At 34.2% G+C, this 19,658-nt stretch overlaps 1 protein-coding gene across 2 annotated transcripts in view; it reads left to right on the top strand.

Annotated features, from left to right (window-relative positions):
* DCN (decorin) overlaps nucleotides 1-16,667 on the top strand; it is a 39,064-nt gene extending 22,397 nt beyond the window's left edge. Inside the window, exons 4-8 of one of the 2 annotated variants that reach the window (XM_033116546.1) lie at nucleotides 705-918; nucleotides 1,720-1,833; nucleotides 6,183-6,276; nucleotides 9,527-9,665; nucleotides 15,920-16,667. In XM_033116546.1, the coding sequence (XP_032972437.1) occupies nucleotides 705-918; nucleotides 1,720-1,833; nucleotides 6,183-6,276; nucleotides 9,527-9,665; nucleotides 15,920-16,114 (756 nt within the window). In that variant the 3' untranslated portion in view covers nucleotides 16,115-16,667. The remainder of the gene's footprint in view (nucleotides 1-704; nucleotides 919-1,719; nucleotides 1,834-6,182; nucleotides 6,277-9,526; nucleotides 9,666-15,919) is intronic. The other variant, XM_033116545.1, reaches the window with a different exon arrangement.
* Nucleotides 16,668-19,658: the final 2,991 nt, after the last annotated feature.

Below are 19,658 nucleotides of genomic sequence, written 5' to 3'. Positions count from 1 at the left end.
CTATACATATCATATTAACTACATCTTCATTCCCTAAACCAATTATTAAAATATGTTAACATTTAATAAAAATGAGAAATATTGTGATCAGACAGTCCATTCACTCCCCAAATATAGGAAATGGTAGCAAAATAAACAGAAACTTTAAAGCTTTCAAGTGACAAGGAAATGCAAAGTAAACCAATTAGTTGCAACATAAATTAACTAATTCGGCAAACTTTGAAACATTATATCTAAATTTGTGAGGCTTCAAGAAAATTTTCCTGTCTTACACTGCTGATGATAGTTTAAATTGGTCACCCTTTTGTAGTGGAATCCATGGCAATGGATTGGACTTACAGGTTGAAAAACTGACTGAGGATATAGATGCCTTTTCATGTATCTTGGGTCCCTCTAGGGATTTCAATCTTTAGGAATATTATTTATTGTTTAATATCTATATTTCATCACATTTTCCTTCCCTTTATTCCTGATGTTCAGGTCCTCATACACTTAAAGAAATCACATCTGCTCAGTCTTTCCTGATTTCTTGCAACTTCACAGATTCCTATACTAGTTCCATGAATGAAATGAATAGACTACACACTTGTTTTACATATATATGTGTGTGTGTGTGTGTGTGTGTGTGTGTGTGTGTGTGTGTGTGTGTGTGTGTATATGTGGAAGTTTTTGGAATTAAGAAAATTTTTTTTCACTCTCTATAGACATTGATTCTCGTCAACAACAAAATTAACACAATCACTCCTGGAGCATTTACACCTTTGGTGAAATTGGAACGACTTTACCTGTCCAAGAATCTGCTGAAGGAACTGCCCTCAAAAATGCCCAAAACTCTTCAGGAGTTACGCGTCCACGAGAATGAGATCACCAAAGTGATGAAATCTGTGTTCAATGGACTGAACCAGATGATCGTCATAGGTACAGATATGCTTATAACTCTAAGACCAGGATTCACATTTCACCTTAAGATATTCCAAGTAAGCTTCAGCTGCAGATAGGTAAATTAGCTAGACGTGCCTTAAGCCTCTGGGAATGGCAGAAGCAGAGCCAGGAGAAATGGGATTTTAAATTTGTGCCTTACTCCGTACTCCGACATTTTTATTCCTCGTCCTTGGGGATCTGAGAATGTAGAGAAAGTGCTAGGGCTGAAGCTAGCCTCCTGCATGCCCAGAATGCAGGCTGGTACTAAATCGTGCTGGAGTAGCGATATTTGGGGATACCTTTTCCTTGTGTGCTTAAGTTCTATTCTGCACACCTATAAATCATTAGCTTAAAAAAAATTGGGTTCTAATGTTTTGCTCTACATGTGGTAAAAAACTATAACTTTATAACTTACTTAACCAAATGCTAGATTCAAATTATTTAACAACATTTTAAGGTATTTTAGAGAAGGGATAGCCTCATAATGTGTGATTTGTAAACACTTGCTTGTGTTAATTTCTGGGCAAAGCTGTGTATGCACCTTAAAATATTTTGTTGTTATTGTTTTTGCTGCTATTGCTTTTTCATAATATTTTTGTTATTTGTTTTAACAGGGGACATTTTTACCCCATTTTGCTATCCCTTAGAAAAGCATGTCTTTTAATTTCTCTTTTAATTTTCAGTCAAGTTGTTACCGAACCAAATTTCTGTTAAATTCCTTGTTGAAACAGACTGTGTGCTCTGACTGCAATATCCTAAAATTGTCCTCTAAACGCTCTGCACTTACTGCGTTTGTAGAACTGGGCACCAACCCTCTGAAGAGCTCAGGAATCGAAAACGGAGCCTTCCAGGGAATGAAGAAACTCTCCTACCTCCGCATTGCTGACACCAATATAACCACCATCCCTCGAGGTGATAGAAATGTCTCCAAAGCAGTATGAAAATCTATATCCAAACACTTAAAAACATTGTTTTGAAAATTTGAATGGTGACTCAAGTGGCCAATTATGTTTCTAGCAAATTCTCTATCCCCAGAAGTGTTTCTACTGAGCCCAGGTGACCACTAGGCCATCCAGTGGAGATGGCTACTCTCTTTTACTTTTAAAGTCTCTTCTAAGATATAACTTAGTGCATAATGATTTTGTATTATATAATTGTGATTTCACAAAGAGAAAAGTGCAGCTGTTATTTAAAAAGTAGAGTGCTTTAGCAGTATTTTCTAAAAAGAAAGGAAAGAGCTATATGGAAGTACCTCTGAAACTGAGCAAATTTTTACTTTGAGTGTTTCGTCCCTTAGTGAATTCCTGTCCATCTCAGGACATGTCAGTTATTACTCTCTGAATACGAGGATGTACAGTGGCCACACTCTTACAGAGACAATTGTGTGTTGTAATGAGTGTGGATTTTGTAGTCTGTTTGCTTGGGTTCAAATTTTCACTAAATGGCTGTAGGACCTTGGGCAAGTTATTCAAAATCTGTGCCTCAATTTCTTTATTTGGGAAGTGGAAACAATATCCACCTCGTTGAGTTGTTTTAAAATTAAGTAAATTATTAGAAAAATATCTGGCATGTAGGTAAGTAATGGACTAATATTACCTTGTGTTATTCAATAAAAATGTTTTGCTCACTCATTTTGCTTAGGCAAAGTACCAACACAGGAGGCAGGGCAGTGAATGGGTATACTACCTGCCTTCAAGGAGTTTATTGCCTGGAGCAAAGGCAGGCAAGTAAACAGCATCACTGCACAGTCATGGGCATAAACTCATTGTGTTGAAAGGGTTACCCAGGAGACGCACATACGTCAGTCTTTGTGAATCAGAAAAAGCATCAAATCACCAAAAATAAATTCCTCTAATGTTCTCTTTTTCCCTGCCTTGAGTTCTTGTCTCAGAAAAAGACCTCTATATTCTCAACTTTTCCTGTCAATCTGGCCTTTCTCAATTTAGGTGTCTTGTTTTTGGACTGGGTACGAAAGGTAACTACTTGCATACAGGAAACAATTATCCTTTATTGTGCTTCCATAGAAAGTTCAACTCTAGAATACACATTCCATAGAATGGGTTCTTACCCACCCCTTGCAATCTCCTCAGTCTTTTTGCTACAGAGGATGTTTCTGACCCATGATAGCACCACTGTAGGTAGGTAGGTAGGTAGATAGACAGATAGACCGACAAATAGGGGGAGATAGATTTATAGTTCATAAAACACTTTCATGTGGAGTCTCTGACTCGTTGCATGTAACACGTAATCTTTTTTATCTCCAGTACATATATTTAATATATATATATATATATATATGAATAAAATATAAAGTTATCTATATGTATATTTTGCCTAAAGCCTTAGAGCTGTAGGAGGTGAAGTAAAGTGGCTGGAATTCACAGTCCAGTTCTTCCCACACTTTATGCTGTCAGATGGTTTGCATTAAGCACAGTCTTTGATTCTACTGTCCTTCTTTATGCGTCTTCCTAAATATCCCTCAGTAACACATTTCATCACTTAGAGATCTGTTGTTCTTCACTTTCTTATATCGTTTCTCTATCTTTTCTCATCATCTCTAGCTTGCTTTTACTTACTAAACACGTAGTAATGTTAAAATTATAGTAACTAAATTTTATTTATCACTTGTGCCAAATGCTTTACATAGGTTCTGTTATATGGTACCCAATGCTTTTGGCGCTGTGTCAAATGCTTTTCATAGAGTCTTCTGTGAATCGCACAGTAATCTGTAACTAATATTATCACACCTGTTTTATAAATGAGGAAAATGAGACTTAAGGAGATGAAATAAATTGTGATCAAAGTCTTGGAGCCAGGAGGTGGCAGAGCTGGGCTTGTACTGGGCTGAAGTCAGAGATCACTCTGCTACTTACCATATTAAGTCTCCCCCGAACCCATGCATATTTATGCCTGCCTTTCTTAGGCTGAGACTCTTCTGCTTGAACATCACCAACCTTCAGGGAGATTTAATTACCACATATTATCTTCCATCATTGATAGAAACAGAAGGGCAGTGGAATGGAATGAAGAGATTATAGATCAGCCTAAGTGAGAGGTCTGACTCAGCCACTTAGTTGCTCTGTGACTTTAGGTTAATTATTCCACATCTCTAAAATCTCAGTTTTGTTATCTATAAAATAAAGGTATTAATGACACCTATCTTCTAGAATATTCGTGAAGATTAATAGTTGTAAGTAAGACTTGTGATGCTCACATATAGTATTTGGCCCAACATAAACTGTCAATATGTTTTATCTTAAAATGGAAAATGGAAAAATAAAAAAAAGTAACTATAGTATAGGATCTTGGGCTAAATGCTACAATGGCAAAGGCTAATAATGTTCTTTATAAATTTGCCTCTATCCTATGCAAAGTTTTCTTTCACAAACTTCTTCCTGGATATAACTTTCCTTTTGGGAAACTGACGTCTCAAAAAGAAAGGCGCTTAGAAACTAGGTAATGACGGGTGGGATGATAATTAGTGTTCTAGAGACACTATGTTTTAAAAATATATTTTCATGGTAACAGGGAAGAAAGGAGTATATTCATTGCTTTGTTATATACTCTCTTGTTTTAGGTATAGGAATATTGTAAAAATCTACCTGTACTTATGCAAAGGACACTCAAGTAGTTGAAATCCCTTAATCCAAGAATGACTGTGATTTCCTGCTCTTTATTCATAAGTATAATGCAATTGTGATTTAATTTCCTTCAGTTCAGAGCATGTTATCTTCGCTCCCTTTTGCCATCTGCAAACATATTATGTTCCCTACTTAGTAGGTTCATAACCTACAAAATTTGTAACTGAATCTCTGTATCCTCATCTATGAAATGAGATAAATGAAAAATAATTTAAATATTGAACACATTAAATGAGGTAAGCTAGGAAAAGTGCCACTCTCAGTGTTTGGCACAGAAGAGATATTCAGTAAGTAGAATTTATTTCCTTAGCATCTCCGACACAAAATACACTTTGATACAGAAACTATAGACTAAACTTTTACATTAAGTAGACAATCTTGACAGAATTCGGTGGGATGCAATGAAAATTTCAGACCAAACATAAACTGTAATTTTCCAATTTTGTTCTTTATGGACAGATAACCAACACTCTCTGCTAAGCAGATGTTAGTTCTCCATGTAAACAATTTCCAGGTTTCTTTTTTTCTTTTTTTTAAGTTATTGCTATTCTTATAAGTGGAACAATGTGCTGTTTTAAAAGTTATGTAAAAACATAATACCTCCTCAGATGGCAGGAGGCAATGAAAATAAAATATTTAAACTTTTATATTTATGTTATTAAATTTTTAGAAATCATAGCCATTCAAGAAGTACTATCCGGAGGTTTAGTGGTTTAGAGGTTTAGACCGAAAATTATTTCCCCAGGTGCTCTACATATGGAAGGTCATTTGTTGATAGACCATTGCACTCCTCTTGTATAAAGAAACAGTCCTGATTCTAAAAATCCAAGTAAGCTTTAGCTCTTTCTACACACCCATGTTGCAGAAGCATTTGATGTTTTTATGGAAAAGTTGATTAAGACTAAGGCAGGTACAGGGGGCGGTTGGTTAGAGCGCAGTGCTCTTAACAACAAGGTTGCGGGATCGATCTCCACATGGGCCACTATGACCTGCACCCTCCACAACTAGATTGAAACAACTACTTGACTTGGAGCTGACGGGTCCTGGAAAAACACACTTAAAATAAAATAAAAAGTTAAAAAAAAAAGAAAAACAAGACTAAGGCAGGTACAGTATAACAATGTTAGTTATTAATGATGCTCATTAATAAAATAGCTGGTTAAGTTTGTATATATATTTAACTTATATGTAATCTATTCATTATAGTTCAAATATTTATGTCTTCAATTTAGAGTTATTATCTTTTGTCAATGGCAATATTAGTCCATAAACAAAGATGTAAGAAACTAATGAGATTCAGGATCTCACCTCAGTTCTACAATAGTATCCTAACAATTCCTAGGAATGAAATCTACTAAATGATAAACTCAGTCCATGTTTTTATTAAAATCAATCCAGAAGAAAAGCAGAAAGGGCTCATACTACTTCTAAAAACATACATTATTATAAAAGGGATGAAGAAAAATGACAAAAAGCAAAATTGATGAAAAAGATGAAAAGCAAATCTTTTAAAACTGCATGTCTGTTAAAAGTTTAATGGCACATGTCCTTATTACATCTTTCTATAGTCTGTAATTATGCTTGTCTGCTAATTTAATATTTTGCATTTCTATATTTCAGATCTTCCTCCTTCCCTTACTGAATTACATCTCGATGGCAACAAAATCACCAGAGTTGATGCAGCTAGCCTGAAAGGACTGAATAATTTGGCTAAGTAATAATATTCTTTCATCATATTCTATCAGTAAAATGTCTAGGTGTATTAGTGTCTTTGTGCTCAGAATTCAAAACGTGATTGATTTTTGACTGTACCACATTTTTGTTGTTTATAACAACCTCAAACTTCAGCTTGCCCAATTATTTCATTAAAAAAAAAAAAACTAATGAAATAGTATCCTTACTGTAACCACCAAGATCATTTTATGAATACCATACCATATTGTTTTTAGATTAAGACATAGCTTATTAAAGGTGTTTGATGAAATCCGTATGCTTATTCAATATATTCTAACTCAGTTGCCTTAAACAGAAGATTAAGTAAATTATAACACAGTTCAGAATTTGAAAATGCACTAAAATAAAAGCTATCGGGATGTAGAAATATTAGGCATCCCACACCACCCCATAGAGTTGGAATAGTTATGAAATTCTCTAATTCCCATTCTTTTAAGAGTTTAAAAGGTCTCTGGACATTTAATAACATCTGAAAAAAGAAAAAAAAATTCTGGCCCTCTTTAACACTTTTTTCCTTGTGAGTCACCACTGTTGCCTGCCTTGCTTTCTAACCTAACTTCAGTCTTTCTGTATTTTCACCCTGGTTCAGAAATAAAAAGAGGGGCGCAGTAACCTTAGGCTATCTTCAAGGAACATTCTGTTCCTGATCCATAACTATTACTGAACATTCTTACAGAGAGCCACAGTGTTACGCCAATTGGCCTCACTCCTCTTGGTGTATATAAATTTCTTGGTTGATAAATAAATATGAAGTGTTTCATTTATCTTTGCGAAATATCTAAGACCAGACGGATATGTAGTGCAGCTTTTCTCATTTCTGTGGCTATTCCCCAGTGACCCAGTGGATGGTGAGAGCTGAAAATGAGCACAAGGAGGTGACTATCGTTGCAGTGTATTACTGTGGTGGATCTCACATGATAAGAAATCCTTTACCTACAGCTATTTCAATTATAACTTCGAATGTAGAAGATATTTTTCAAAGTAATGTTATGTAGCACCTACCTTTCTTTGTGGATTAGGTCCCTCTCGCTGCAGAAAAATGTAGGAAGATAAGTTGCATTGTTTTTTCTGTAGAACTGTCTTTAGGACAGCTATTATTGTTGGACCATTAGTAAAAGTAATAGTAGGAGTAACAATAGTCTAACTTTCTAAACTTAGTAAATCATTCATAATACTTGTGCTTTTTTAGAAAAAAAATTGTTCATTCTGTACTGAAAATGGTATGGATATTTTGAGATTCTGCACTTAACATCGTGTGCTAACTTTGCAAAGATCAATAGAAGTGAGGATTTCTGTTTAAATGGATTTGAATTCCATTCACTAAAATAGAGCAGATTGCCTATTGACCAAGCGAACTTTCCTAGCTCTTGAATTTATCAAACACATTTATTTTTTTAATCAAGTCCAGAAAAACCTGCCTGTCAAATTCTGGTGTTGTTTGCTCCTCACTGATGCTGGAATGTGAGTAGTATTTTAATCTGAAAATTCAAACTGTGGAAAGAGGAAAAAAGCAGTCACTGATCTCAGAACAATGTTGCAGGGCAAATATTTCATTTAGTTATTAGGAACAAGTGGGGAGAAAATAGCATATGTCCCTCTGCAAAAATATAAAATGGTTTTCAGGCATTTTATTATTAAATATATATTATCATCTCCCTTATGTAAGGTGAAACATTCTTCGAAGGAATGAGTCATGGTTTGTTTGGTTTTTTTTTTGATCCATGTGTCAATTTCAATCACAAGTCTAGGATAATACTTGAACATAGTAGGTCTCAAAAACATTTGATTATTGAACATATAAATAAATCATTGAAAAATTGTGAGTTCCTTGAATAAATTATTAGGAATATTATATTCTAAGAAATGTGTTAGCCCGAATTGGACATGGGACTTGGAGTGTTATAAGAAATAGGAGACATGATTCTGAAATAGAAAAAGGAGAGGCCCGAAACAAGAGATAAATACATAAGATTGAGGGAGAACCAAAATATTCTGAGCCAAGATTCCAAATTAAGAATCAATATTTAAGATAAACCAGTGGTGCTATTATTAGCCTAAAATCAATACACTTTAATCTCTATTATTTCAAATACCAAGTCATGATTAAAATTGGGAGACTTTGATTATCTAAGCCAACATCTAAATCCCAAAAGGGCTCAAACATCAGAACTAGCTGAAGGCAAACAGAAACCATCCTTTAAAAAGTCTCTTCCACTGCATTTGAAAAAATTCAATGGATTATTCCTTTTTCTCTCCCTTGGAGCTTTCTGGCTTTCTTCCAATATCTTCTTGCCTAATCACTGGTATCCTTTCTCTCTGCCATTTTGGATTGACAGCACCCTGTTTTTGACAGATTAATCCCTAGAATGTTGAATACATCATTGTCTCTAAGTCAGCTTCTTCAAATTTTTGAATCCCATTTACTATGAGGGGACATCACAGCTGCAGAACTCTCTCTTGTTATAGATTTAATTTTAAAAAATACAGCCAAAATATTTAGATTTAATTTAAAAAAATACAGCCAAAATATTTAGTGGTATTGTATTAGAAATGCCAAAGGGACAAGAAACAGAGATCTAGGTCTAGGTCAGAGATCAGGGTCAGAAGCCAGGAATGTTGGCACCAGGCAAATTCTGACAATAACAGATGATCATTGAGGACCTCCTTCAAACTAATGCAAAATGCTAACTATGTGAATCTTTCTAGAGAGTAGATTTATTGACTCATAAGATCCTTGTATTTCCACCAAATAAATTTATGTGGTAAGTACACAGTTGCTTGATTTCCAAAATGACCAAAATGAAACAGTATTTGTTTTGTTTTTCTCCCAAGTGAATTCACTACATTCTTTGTACATAGAAATAAATTCAACAGCATCCGTTGCTCGTATCTAGCTCTGTGTTAATACTGGATATAACACAAGAGAGTCACTCTTTTCAAGGAAAGACACACAAGTACACAGTCCCTTGAGTTTTACAAGAGGGTGATAACAGGATGCTACATGAGCACTTACTAGGGGTACCTATTCAGGCTGGTCCTGTCAGAAGAGTTTTAAAGAGATTAATACTCAGCTGAAATGCCGAGAACAAATGGGCTTTGTCCAAGCTCAGAGAGTTTAGAAAAAGCACTCTAGGCAGAAAGAAAAAGTGCAAACAGGAAAACTGTCAAAGCCTGTCAGAAAGCATCCATGTGCAGTGTATTCATTCATTCATTTCTGTTTTCTTCTGCAGGTTGGGACTGGGTTTCAACAGCATCTCTGCTGTTGAAAATGGCTCTCTGGCCAACACTCCTCATTTGAGGGAACTTCACTTGAACAACAACAAGCTCATCAAAGTGCCTGGTGGGCTGGCAGAGCACAAATACATCCAGGTAATGCAACACCACTAACTATTCAGAGTAATATCTAGGGAGCAAACCCTCCCTGCTGGGATGCCAGGAGCCAGGAAGCTCTGCTTACAAATCTTTTTGCAGAGAGATACTTTGACTGTTTCCACATAAATAGTCACTTATAGTTTTGTAAATAGTCATTAGAGTTTTGTAAAAAAATATGTTTTTGTAAAAAAGATAAGTGAAAAATATAAGTTTAAATATAATTGTAAAAAAGATAAGTGAAAAATACAAGTTTAAATATAATAAAATATAAGTTTAAATCACTATATTTTTTAAGTTAGGACTATTGCTTTGAACTCACGCTAATGCTTGCTTCCAGACTGTCATGCTTTTTATGAAGCAGGGTAGGTCATGTCTCAGGTCAATGTACCAAATACACACTGGTTGAAAAAGATACGATGTGTGATTCATAGACATGGATGGAATAAAATAGTAGTTTTAACGTTAGGCTTCAGCAGATGCCATGTAATTCAAAAGGCATGTTTTTCTAGCAAGTGACTGAATTAACTTTATATAAATTAACAAGTTCAGTACATTCAAGGATAAGAAGATACAGGTCAGTCTGTAAATCTACAAATGTAAGGCATTCTTATTAGTTTAAATAGTGGTAATAATTTCATATATAACAAAATAAGACTTCCATTGTTACTTTGAGGAACCAAAACAAACATGTTATTCAAATTATATAATTTTTTAAAAAATTCAATAAAGTGGTCATCTATAGATTTTACATATTTGCTTATTTTATCTAATGTTTCAATTATTTTAAAGGTCATATTTAAATTGTTTCTTTCAGAAATTTATATAGGTACTTAGTTCAATCATGGTGATTCAGAAACACTGCCTGGATGCTGACACTCTCTTATAGATAAAACCCTTTTGGTCATCTAGTTTCTCAGCTTTCTTGTTTGGGGTTCAAAATAGGTGTATCTTTTACTCTGCCCTCAACAATATCAATAAATTACTGATTTTTTAATTGTGACAAAAACTCCAAATTAAATTGATACATCACAATTTACTTTAGGTAGATTTCAATAAAGCACCTGAAACACAAGTATGAAGATGAAACTTTAAGAGATTTCATTTCATGCTGATCCTTTTTCAGTGGATCTTTGGGGATGATAAAGTAGTGAATAAGCAGAGTTTGAAGCCGCCAGTAAAACCAAAATGCTTGGAAGACCTAATAAGAAAAGCTAGCATTGTTACTATACAGGTTTTAGTTGGTGGTGGGTTTTTGTTTATTTTTATTTTTGGTCTGTTTTTATTTTTATTTTTAGATCTCAGAATAATCATTTTCACCTTCTTGGTTGCTACCAGACTTCAAGACTAGATTAGACATGTCAGAAGTAGACCTCCAAAAGTACAGTTAACTGATCTTTGACAAAGGAGCAAAGGCAGTGCAGTGGAGCAAAGACAGTCTTTTCAGCAAATGGTGCTGGAATAACTGCACATCCACATGCAAGAAAATGAATCAAAACACAGACCTTACATCCTTTAGAAAAATTAACTTGAAATGAATCATAAGCATAAATGTAAAATGCAAACCTATAAAACTCCTAGGCATATAAAAAGATTGTCCATATTGTATGTCATTTAAAAATTTCAAATTAAAATAACAATGAGATACCACTACACACCTATGAGAATGACCAAAATCTGGATCACTGACACCACCAAATGCTGATGAGGAGGTGGAGCAACTGAAACGTGCATCCATTTCTGGTACGAATTCAAAATCCTACAGCTACTTTGGGAGACAGTTTGGCAGTTTCTTACAAAATTTAACATATTTTTACCATGTGATTGAGATATCACGCTCCTTGGCATTTCTCAATTGTGTTGAAAACAAACTTACATCAACACAAAAAGCTCATATAGATATTAATAGCAGCTGTATTTGTGATTGCTGAAACTTGGAAGAAACCAAGATGGTTTTCAGTATGTGAATGGATAAATCAGACTAGTACATTCAGACAAAGAATATTATTCATCAAGCTGTCAAGCAATGAAAATACAAGAAGGAACCCAAAATTCATGTTACTAAGTGAAAAAGCCAATCTGAAAAGGCTACATACAGTATGATTGCAACTGTATGACATTCTGGAAAAGGCAAAACTGTGGAGACAATAAAAAGATCAGTGGTTGCCAGGAGTGTAGAAGGGAGATATGAATAAGCCGAACACAAAGGATGTTTTAGGGCATTGAAAATGCTGTGTATGATAGATACTGAAATAATGAGTACATGTCCTTATACATTTGTCCAACTCCATGTAGTCTACAACATGAAAGTTAATGAAGAATGAACCCTAGGGTTCAAGAATGAACCCTAATGTAAACTATGGATTCTGAGTGATTATGATGCATTAGTCTAGGTTCACCATTTGTAACAAATGTACCACTCTGGTGGGGCGTGTTGATAGTGGGAAAGGTGCATGTGTGGGGCAGAGGGGAAATCTCTGCACCTTCCTGTCAATTTTGCTATGAACCTTGAACTTCTGTATAAAAATTTAAATGTTAAAAAATGTGTTTCATATGCACAGATTTATCTATACTAAGTCTCTCTATATAATGTGTTTTGTACTGTGAGTTATATATATATATGTGTATATATATATATATATATATAAAGAATGCTGTTTTGAAGTCATGGTTGAATGTCAACAAATCTCATGGGCATTCACACATGGCCCCACATTCAGAAGGGCCGCACTCTTGGTTTTTCATATCTTATTGTCTACCCATGTACTCATTTTACTTCCTTTCCTAGGGATTCCACCTACTCTGCTTCCTTTTCTATAAGTATGTAGTTCAAATTATTTTTAGCAAAATATTTATGTGGTTGTTCAATATCACCAAAATCCAGTTTTAGAACATTTCCATTACCCTTAAAATATCCCTCTCATTGTTTCTAGTCAGTTCTTAATCTCATCCCCAGCCATAGGAAATCATTAATCTTCTATCTGTCTCTATGGATTTGCCTTTTCTGGATATTTCCATACAATGTGTGGCTTTTGTGTCTGGCTTTTTCCACTTATCAAAATGATTTTAGGTCATCCACATCAAAGCATGTATCAGAAGTTCATTCATGTGTATTGATAAATTGCATTCCATTGCATGGATTTACCACATTTTGTTTGCAAATACTACACATTTTGATTATTGTAACATTTGGTTATGTTTTAAAATTGAGAATGAAGGTCCTCTAACTTTGTTGTTATTTTTCAAAATTGTTTTGGCTATTATTGTTCCTTCGCATTTCCATATAATTTTAGAATTATTTAAAATAGCCTGCTAAGACTTTGATAGGGATTGTGTTAAATCTATAGATCATTTAGGGGAGAATTTTTGTCTTAATAATATTGAGTCTTTCAATTAATAAACATATAATATTTCTCTATTTTATCTTCAATTTATCATGATAATGTTTTGTCGTTTTTAGGGCACAAGTGTTAACACTGCTTTTATTAAGTTCATTCCTAATGTTTTTATTGTTGCTGATATTGTGAATGAAGTGTTACTTTAACTTCAGTTTTGATTTGTTTATCACTAGTATACAGAAATTGAATTGATTTTTGTATATTGGTCTATCCTATGAGTGTGCTGAAATTGTTTTTAGTGGCAGTTAATTTTAGTGGATTCCTTTGGATATTCTATGTTCAGGATCATGTCATTTGTAAATAAAGACAGTTTTAATTATTCTTTTTTATCTGAATTCTTTCAATTTCTTTTTCTTGCCTCATGGCACTGGATAGAATCTCTAGGGCAATGTTGAATAGAAGTGATGAAATGAGACATCTTTGTCTTGTTTTCTGTTTTAAGAGGAGTTGGGCAATCTTTTTCTATTTAGTGCCATTTTAGCTATAGGTCTTTTGTAGCTACTCTTCATCAAGTTGAGAAAGTTCCCTTCTAGTCCCTGTTTATTGAAATCTTTTATTATGAATGTGTTTTGGATTTCTCAGATGTTTTTTCTATGTCTATTGAGATGATCATGTGGTTTTGCATTTTATTCTTTGAATAGGGTATATTAAATTTATTGATTTTTCAGTTAAACCAATGTTATATCTCTGAGGTAAATCATGCTTGGTCTTGGTCATATTGTGTAATCCTTTTACATGTTGTGAGCTACAGTTTTCTAATATTTTGTTTAAAGTTTGTGTCTATATTCATATGAGATATTTGATTGGTATTTTCTTATCATGATTTTTGTCTGGCTTTAATGTTAGGGAATATTGACCTCATAGAATGAGTTGGGAATCTAATTTCCTTTTCACATAGACTAGTACTTGCTTTATGTCTTGATATTTTCTTCTCTCACATTCAATATTAGCCATGAATTCTCACCAAATACTTCTCTCTTTACTTGCTAATCACTGTTAGGAAAGAGAGAATGGTAAATGACAAGAAGATATTTTCAGAGTTTGACAATCATTCAAGAAAAATACTCACAGCTATTATTTTGATTTTACTATCCCTTGTTTCTGTTCCTGTATGACATCTATTGTTCTCCTTCTAAACCCTTTCTTAAACAAGGCCCTTTGTACCAACATATGAGTGTGAGGGTTCTGGTAGGTGAAACAGTAGTTCAAGTAAACTATTTTAAGGGAGCACGTCATAGATTTTACAGCTTGCTTTATAAATTGTCACCTTAGCATTATATTTTAGCGTTGGTTGTATTGTTGTATGATCAAGTTATACTCTTTGGAATTCACATCTACATAATGAAAATAAAAAAATTAATTTCTAAAGTCCCTTTTTTAAGTCTGATATTTAGTTTCCCTAAGGAAATCTATGAACAAATTACTATTATCTTAAATATAATCATAAAATATATTTCAGGGGAAAAAATCTAATGAACTATAACATTATGTTCATAGAGTAGAATTTGAAATATAGAATAAATTTTTGTTCAAACTTTCTAGGTCTATTTATTTCAAACACCGTGACACTAGAATTTGTGATTCTTTATCTTGATTCTAATGGTGTATACCCTCTTTTTCTTCACTATATATTACTTCCTCATTTTTATAGTTTCATTAAGGTATCTATCATTATCTTTTTCTTAAAACCGTAATATTCCATATAGACACAATTTATGAAATAACTATGAGTTCATTCATTTGTTCATTCAACATATATTTATTGAACACCTATTCTGTCTAGTAGATGCTGGAGATACAATTATGAACAAAACAGACTAGGTTTCTCTCCTCATGGAGTTATTATTGTAGAGGAGGGAAAAAGAAAACGTAAATGTATAATATGCTGTATAGTGAGAATTGCTATAGAGAAACATAAAGGAGTGTATTTGGTACAGAGAATGGCAGAATGGGACAGAAGGGGATGGTAATGGAAGACTTCTCTGGTATGGAAAAATGAATTATATGAGGCAGTAAGCTTCTCACGCATCTTAGAGAAGAGAAGCTTATTCCAGGTGGAAGAAACAGTGTGTGCCAGCTTGAGGAGGAACCATGATTTGTTTATTAGAGGAGAAGCAAGTAGGCCAGGCTGGTTAGATTGAACAGTGAGCCGAGATGAGGTCAGAACAGAAGGATGTCAGGTCACGTAGGATTTGGAGACCAATGTGAGGACTTTGAATTTTATTTTGCCTGACATGGGAAGCCAATGGAATGTTGAGGTAAAGAAGATATAACTTGACCTACTTTTTAAAATAATTGCTTTATGAACTAAAAAAAATAGAAAAGAAGGAAGGAGGGAGGGAGGGAAAGATGGAAGGAAGGAAGGAAGGAAAGAAGGAAGGAAGGAAAGAAGGAAGGAAGGAAAGAAGGAAGGAAGGAAGGAAAGAAAGAAAGAAGGGAGGAAGCAGGAAGAACAATCAGTATTCCTCTTCAATAATCCAAAAGAGGAAAACAGCAGCTTTGGAAAAGGATTTTGGAGTAGACAGGAGGAGAATTGGATGATATGTACATGTTGAAGGTTGAGCAGGCAGGATTTGTTCATGGTGGGGCAGAGAGTATAAGAGAAAGGAAAAATCAAGGACAACGACATGTTTTTAGTTTTTGCATCTGAAAAGATTGAGATGCCATGTATTGAATGAGGAGATGAAGGGAGGGAAAAGTGAGTTTAGAAAGGGAGAGAAATCAAAAGTTTGGTTTCAAAAGCATTAAGGTATTTAAACTGAAGGATGAAAATACTGAAAAAGAATAAAATATTTGTATGAGGGACCTCAATATATTCAGAGGAAAATAATCATTCTCCATTATTTCATGTTGCAGGTTGTCTACCTTCATAACAACAACATCTCTGCAGTTGGCTCTAACGACTTCTGCCCACCTGGATACAACACCAAAAAGGCTTCTTACTCGGGTGTGAGCCTGTTCAGCAACCCAGTCCAGTACTGGGAGATCCAGCCATCCACCTTCCGTTGTGTCTATGTGCGCTCTGCCATTCAGCTCGGAAACTTCAAGTAACTCCCAAGAAAACCCTCATTTTTATAATCTGGCAAAATCCTGTTAATGTCATTGCTAGGAAAAAAAATAAAAAGAAAATAAAGCTAGATATTGGAAACCTAACTGTAATGTGGATGTTTTTCCCACATGACTTATCATGCATACAGCCAAATATGCAGTTTAAATAATTGCCTACAATAAAAAAAAATATTTTGCCTGCCACTTTCAGAATCCTTTTTTTGAAGCTTTCTGTTGATGTTAACTGAACTATAACTGAACTGATATTCTTATTTCACTAAATGTAATATTTGGAGTAAATATGTATATCAACAATTTAGTAAAGCTTTTCTTATTTTAATTTTCAGAAGCAATCAGGTTTAAAATGATTAATCTTCTGTAACTCATAGAGTGGATAGTGCCTTTGACATAAACGTCAAAATCTAGCTCTGTATCAGTCCCCATTATTACTGGCAAAGCCTCATTTGAATATGTAAATTCAATACAGGCTATGTAAAATTTTTGCTAATGTCATTATTTTGAAAAAAATAAATTCACAAGTTCACATTCAAAATTACTATTGTATGCAAGTGTAATTATAAATCTTCTCTAAACTCAATTTTCTGAAAATAATAGACATTGCTTTTTTGATATGAGCAGAACATCTTTTCAAGTTCTTAGATACATCTTTGACCTCTGTCTTTCAACATCTGTGTATTGTAACTTACATTGTCTATATTTAATGTTAAGATGATAAAGCACAAAGCTGACTTTCTGATTGGACTAGGAAAACTGATATTTTCAGTTACTAAGATACTAAATCAATTTTAAAACTATCATGTGTATAATCAAGCTGCTTACCTGAACATGTCTATGATTACTAGATGTGTTAGAAATATTTATTGCATTTAGTTAAACCTCCGATTTCAGATTTTTTTTTCTGCAGGATCCAGAAACAACTATCAAAGCCTACCATTCAACAAACCTGGAAAAAGAGCTGATCTACCAAGAGTAAATATTTATCGAAAAGTATATTTATGGTATCCACAAGTAATAAGTAAACATGTGAAGACAGTTTGTTTCTTTTACAACATTGGATGGCTTATGGTTGCAAATACTGGAAACCAGATCCAAAGTGGTTTAAACTATAAAGGGAAATACAAAATAGTCCTGCTATTTGGTGAGCCTTTAGCTGCAGTGATTAGATTTCTAGCTGAGCATCCCTGCCGTTCTTTCAGCTCTTCCCTCCTTCATGACATTTGCAGTCTGGTTTCTCTTATGGTTGCAACGTAGGAATATCCCCCATTATTTACCCCATTCAGAACACAAAAGAACATTAGTGCACTATTTCCAGGAAAAGTCATGAGATTCTTACTAATCACTGCATACCAACTTAACAACCCTATAGAGTAAATATGCAAATATTATGGTTTTTCCCATTTTGTAGAAAAGGAAGCTGAAGTTAGGAGAAATTAAATAACCTTCCTGTGGCCAAATACCTGATAAATACTTGGCAGCAAAGCTTTTTTCTTTTCCCTTTGCACAAGGCAGGGTCTGGTAGAAAACAGAATTTACCTCCAGAGAATTCACATGAAGATAATTTAATGAAGGGACTATGATAGAGTATGCACCGAGTTTACTGCATCAAACAAAAGATGGTGAGGCACCCAGAGACTGGCAATGGTGGAAAGCCATGCCCACCCATATGGTGAAATGAACAGGGGAAGAAATTGAGATTCTGGAACCAAGTGAGGTGACAACTAGGGAGGATTTCTCTGTCCATGGATCCGTGTCTCTGGAGGAATACAACTCCTGCCAGAAGTAAGATACTGAAGCAGAGCATCTACCTTTCTCGTTTAATACAGATCATCTGATTGTTCGAATCTAAAGAGAAGACAACCATCAAGAAAGCCAGAACAGTTTTTTCATATGTCTATTGGCTATTTGTATGTTCTCTTTGGAGAAATGTCTATTCAGGTCCTCTGCCCATTTTTAAATTGGATTGGTTATTTTGTTGTTGTTGAGTTGTATGAGTTCCTTATGTATTTTGGATATTAGCCCCTTTTTGGAGGTGTTGTTTGCAAAAATCTTCTCCCATTCAGTTGATTGTCTCTTTATTTTGTCGATGGTTTCTTTTGCTGTGCAGAAGCTTTTTAGTTTGATACAGAGAGATGATATCTTCTCCTGAGACAGGGCAGAGAAGGGAGGAAAATGGAGAATAACTAGCCCAGCACTCTAATTATAGTTGTAGGAATAGTGAACAACAAATTCTACAAATCTCAGATAAACATTATATGCATATCATATGTCATTCCAGGCACTTTTTCTGAACCACAATTATTTTAGACTTTTGTGCATTGATCAGAGATGCTACTAAATATATTATATATATATATATATATATACTTACATATATATGTATATATATTTGATGAAACTTTGAAACTTTGTCAAATGATTAGCTGAATCTGGTTTTCCGTTATTAAACACCAGCTATATTTATAATGGCTTCGACTAAAGCAGAGTTTACTTATTTAAATAGATATAGTTGGTGTTAAAAACCAAAGCGTAAGCAGAAAAGTTACACTGTCAATATTAAGGGGCAGTCAGTTATATATTATATATAAATTTGGAAGGAAACAAATAATATCTGGTTAATTATGAGACTCATGAGACTCGAAGCAGAGAGCTCTAAGCTGTTGCAATTAAAGTCACATTTTCCTTTATACCAGTTACTGCCTGAAATGCACAAAGCTTTGTATAAGCTATTTAATTATATGCTAGACTTTCATGAAGTGATCATGTTAGTGATATTTATTCATAGTCTTACAAGTAAATCAGGCAATAACTGGAAGAGGCTATTTAGGATACTCTATTCATTCACTCATTCATGTATTCACTCCATAAACTACCACTGGATATATTGTAGATATGAAAGAACTCCAGATAGAAAACTGAAAATGATAACAACAGCAGCAACAATAGATATTTGTTTCTGGAGTTTATTCAGTGCATAAAATTGCCAGTTTCTGTGCTGGACGCTTTTAGGACCATGTGTCATTACTTATCACAAAAATCCTATAAGAATATACTCTTCCCATTTCACAGATGATGAATCGGAGATAAGTAGGAAATGCAGAGTCAGCATTATAACTCTGATGTGTGCCGATCTAGGTAGGGTTGGCCTTTGCTTTTGCAATAGTTGAAACAGTTCATAGAATTGTCAAAACCAAAGGTCTTAAACACTAGGAAAGGAAGCTATTCATGGTTCTTAGCTCCAGGAATAGATTCCATGAATGCAGTTCCTCTGCATTGTGTTAATAGTTTAGGGTCTTGAGGTTCAGATGCTATAAAGATAACTGTCCTTTATTGAACACTATGTCTTAACTGTATATACAGTATCTCATTTAATACTTCCAGTAGCCCTTTGGGCTATGAATGGCTGTTTAATTTCCCTTTTACAGATGAGCAAATTAACCTCCAGAGAGGTCCAAGTAAATTCCCCATGGATACACAGCTTGTAAATAAGAAAGACAAAGTTTCCATCACTTCAGTGTGTTGCCTTTTG

The sequence above is a fragment of the Rhinolophus ferrumequinum genome, chromosome 10 (genome assembly GCF_004115265.2).
Source record: "Rhinolophus ferrumequinum isolate MPI-CBG mRhiFer1 chromosome 10, mRhiFer1_v1.p, whole genome shotgun sequence".
In the NCBI taxonomy this organism is placed as follows: domain Eukaryota; kingdom Metazoa; phylum Chordata; class Mammalia; order Chiroptera; family Rhinolophidae; genus Rhinolophus; species Rhinolophus ferrumequinum.
Note: the sequence above shows the minus strand (reverse complement) of the source record. Positions and strands in the feature narration are given on the sequence as shown.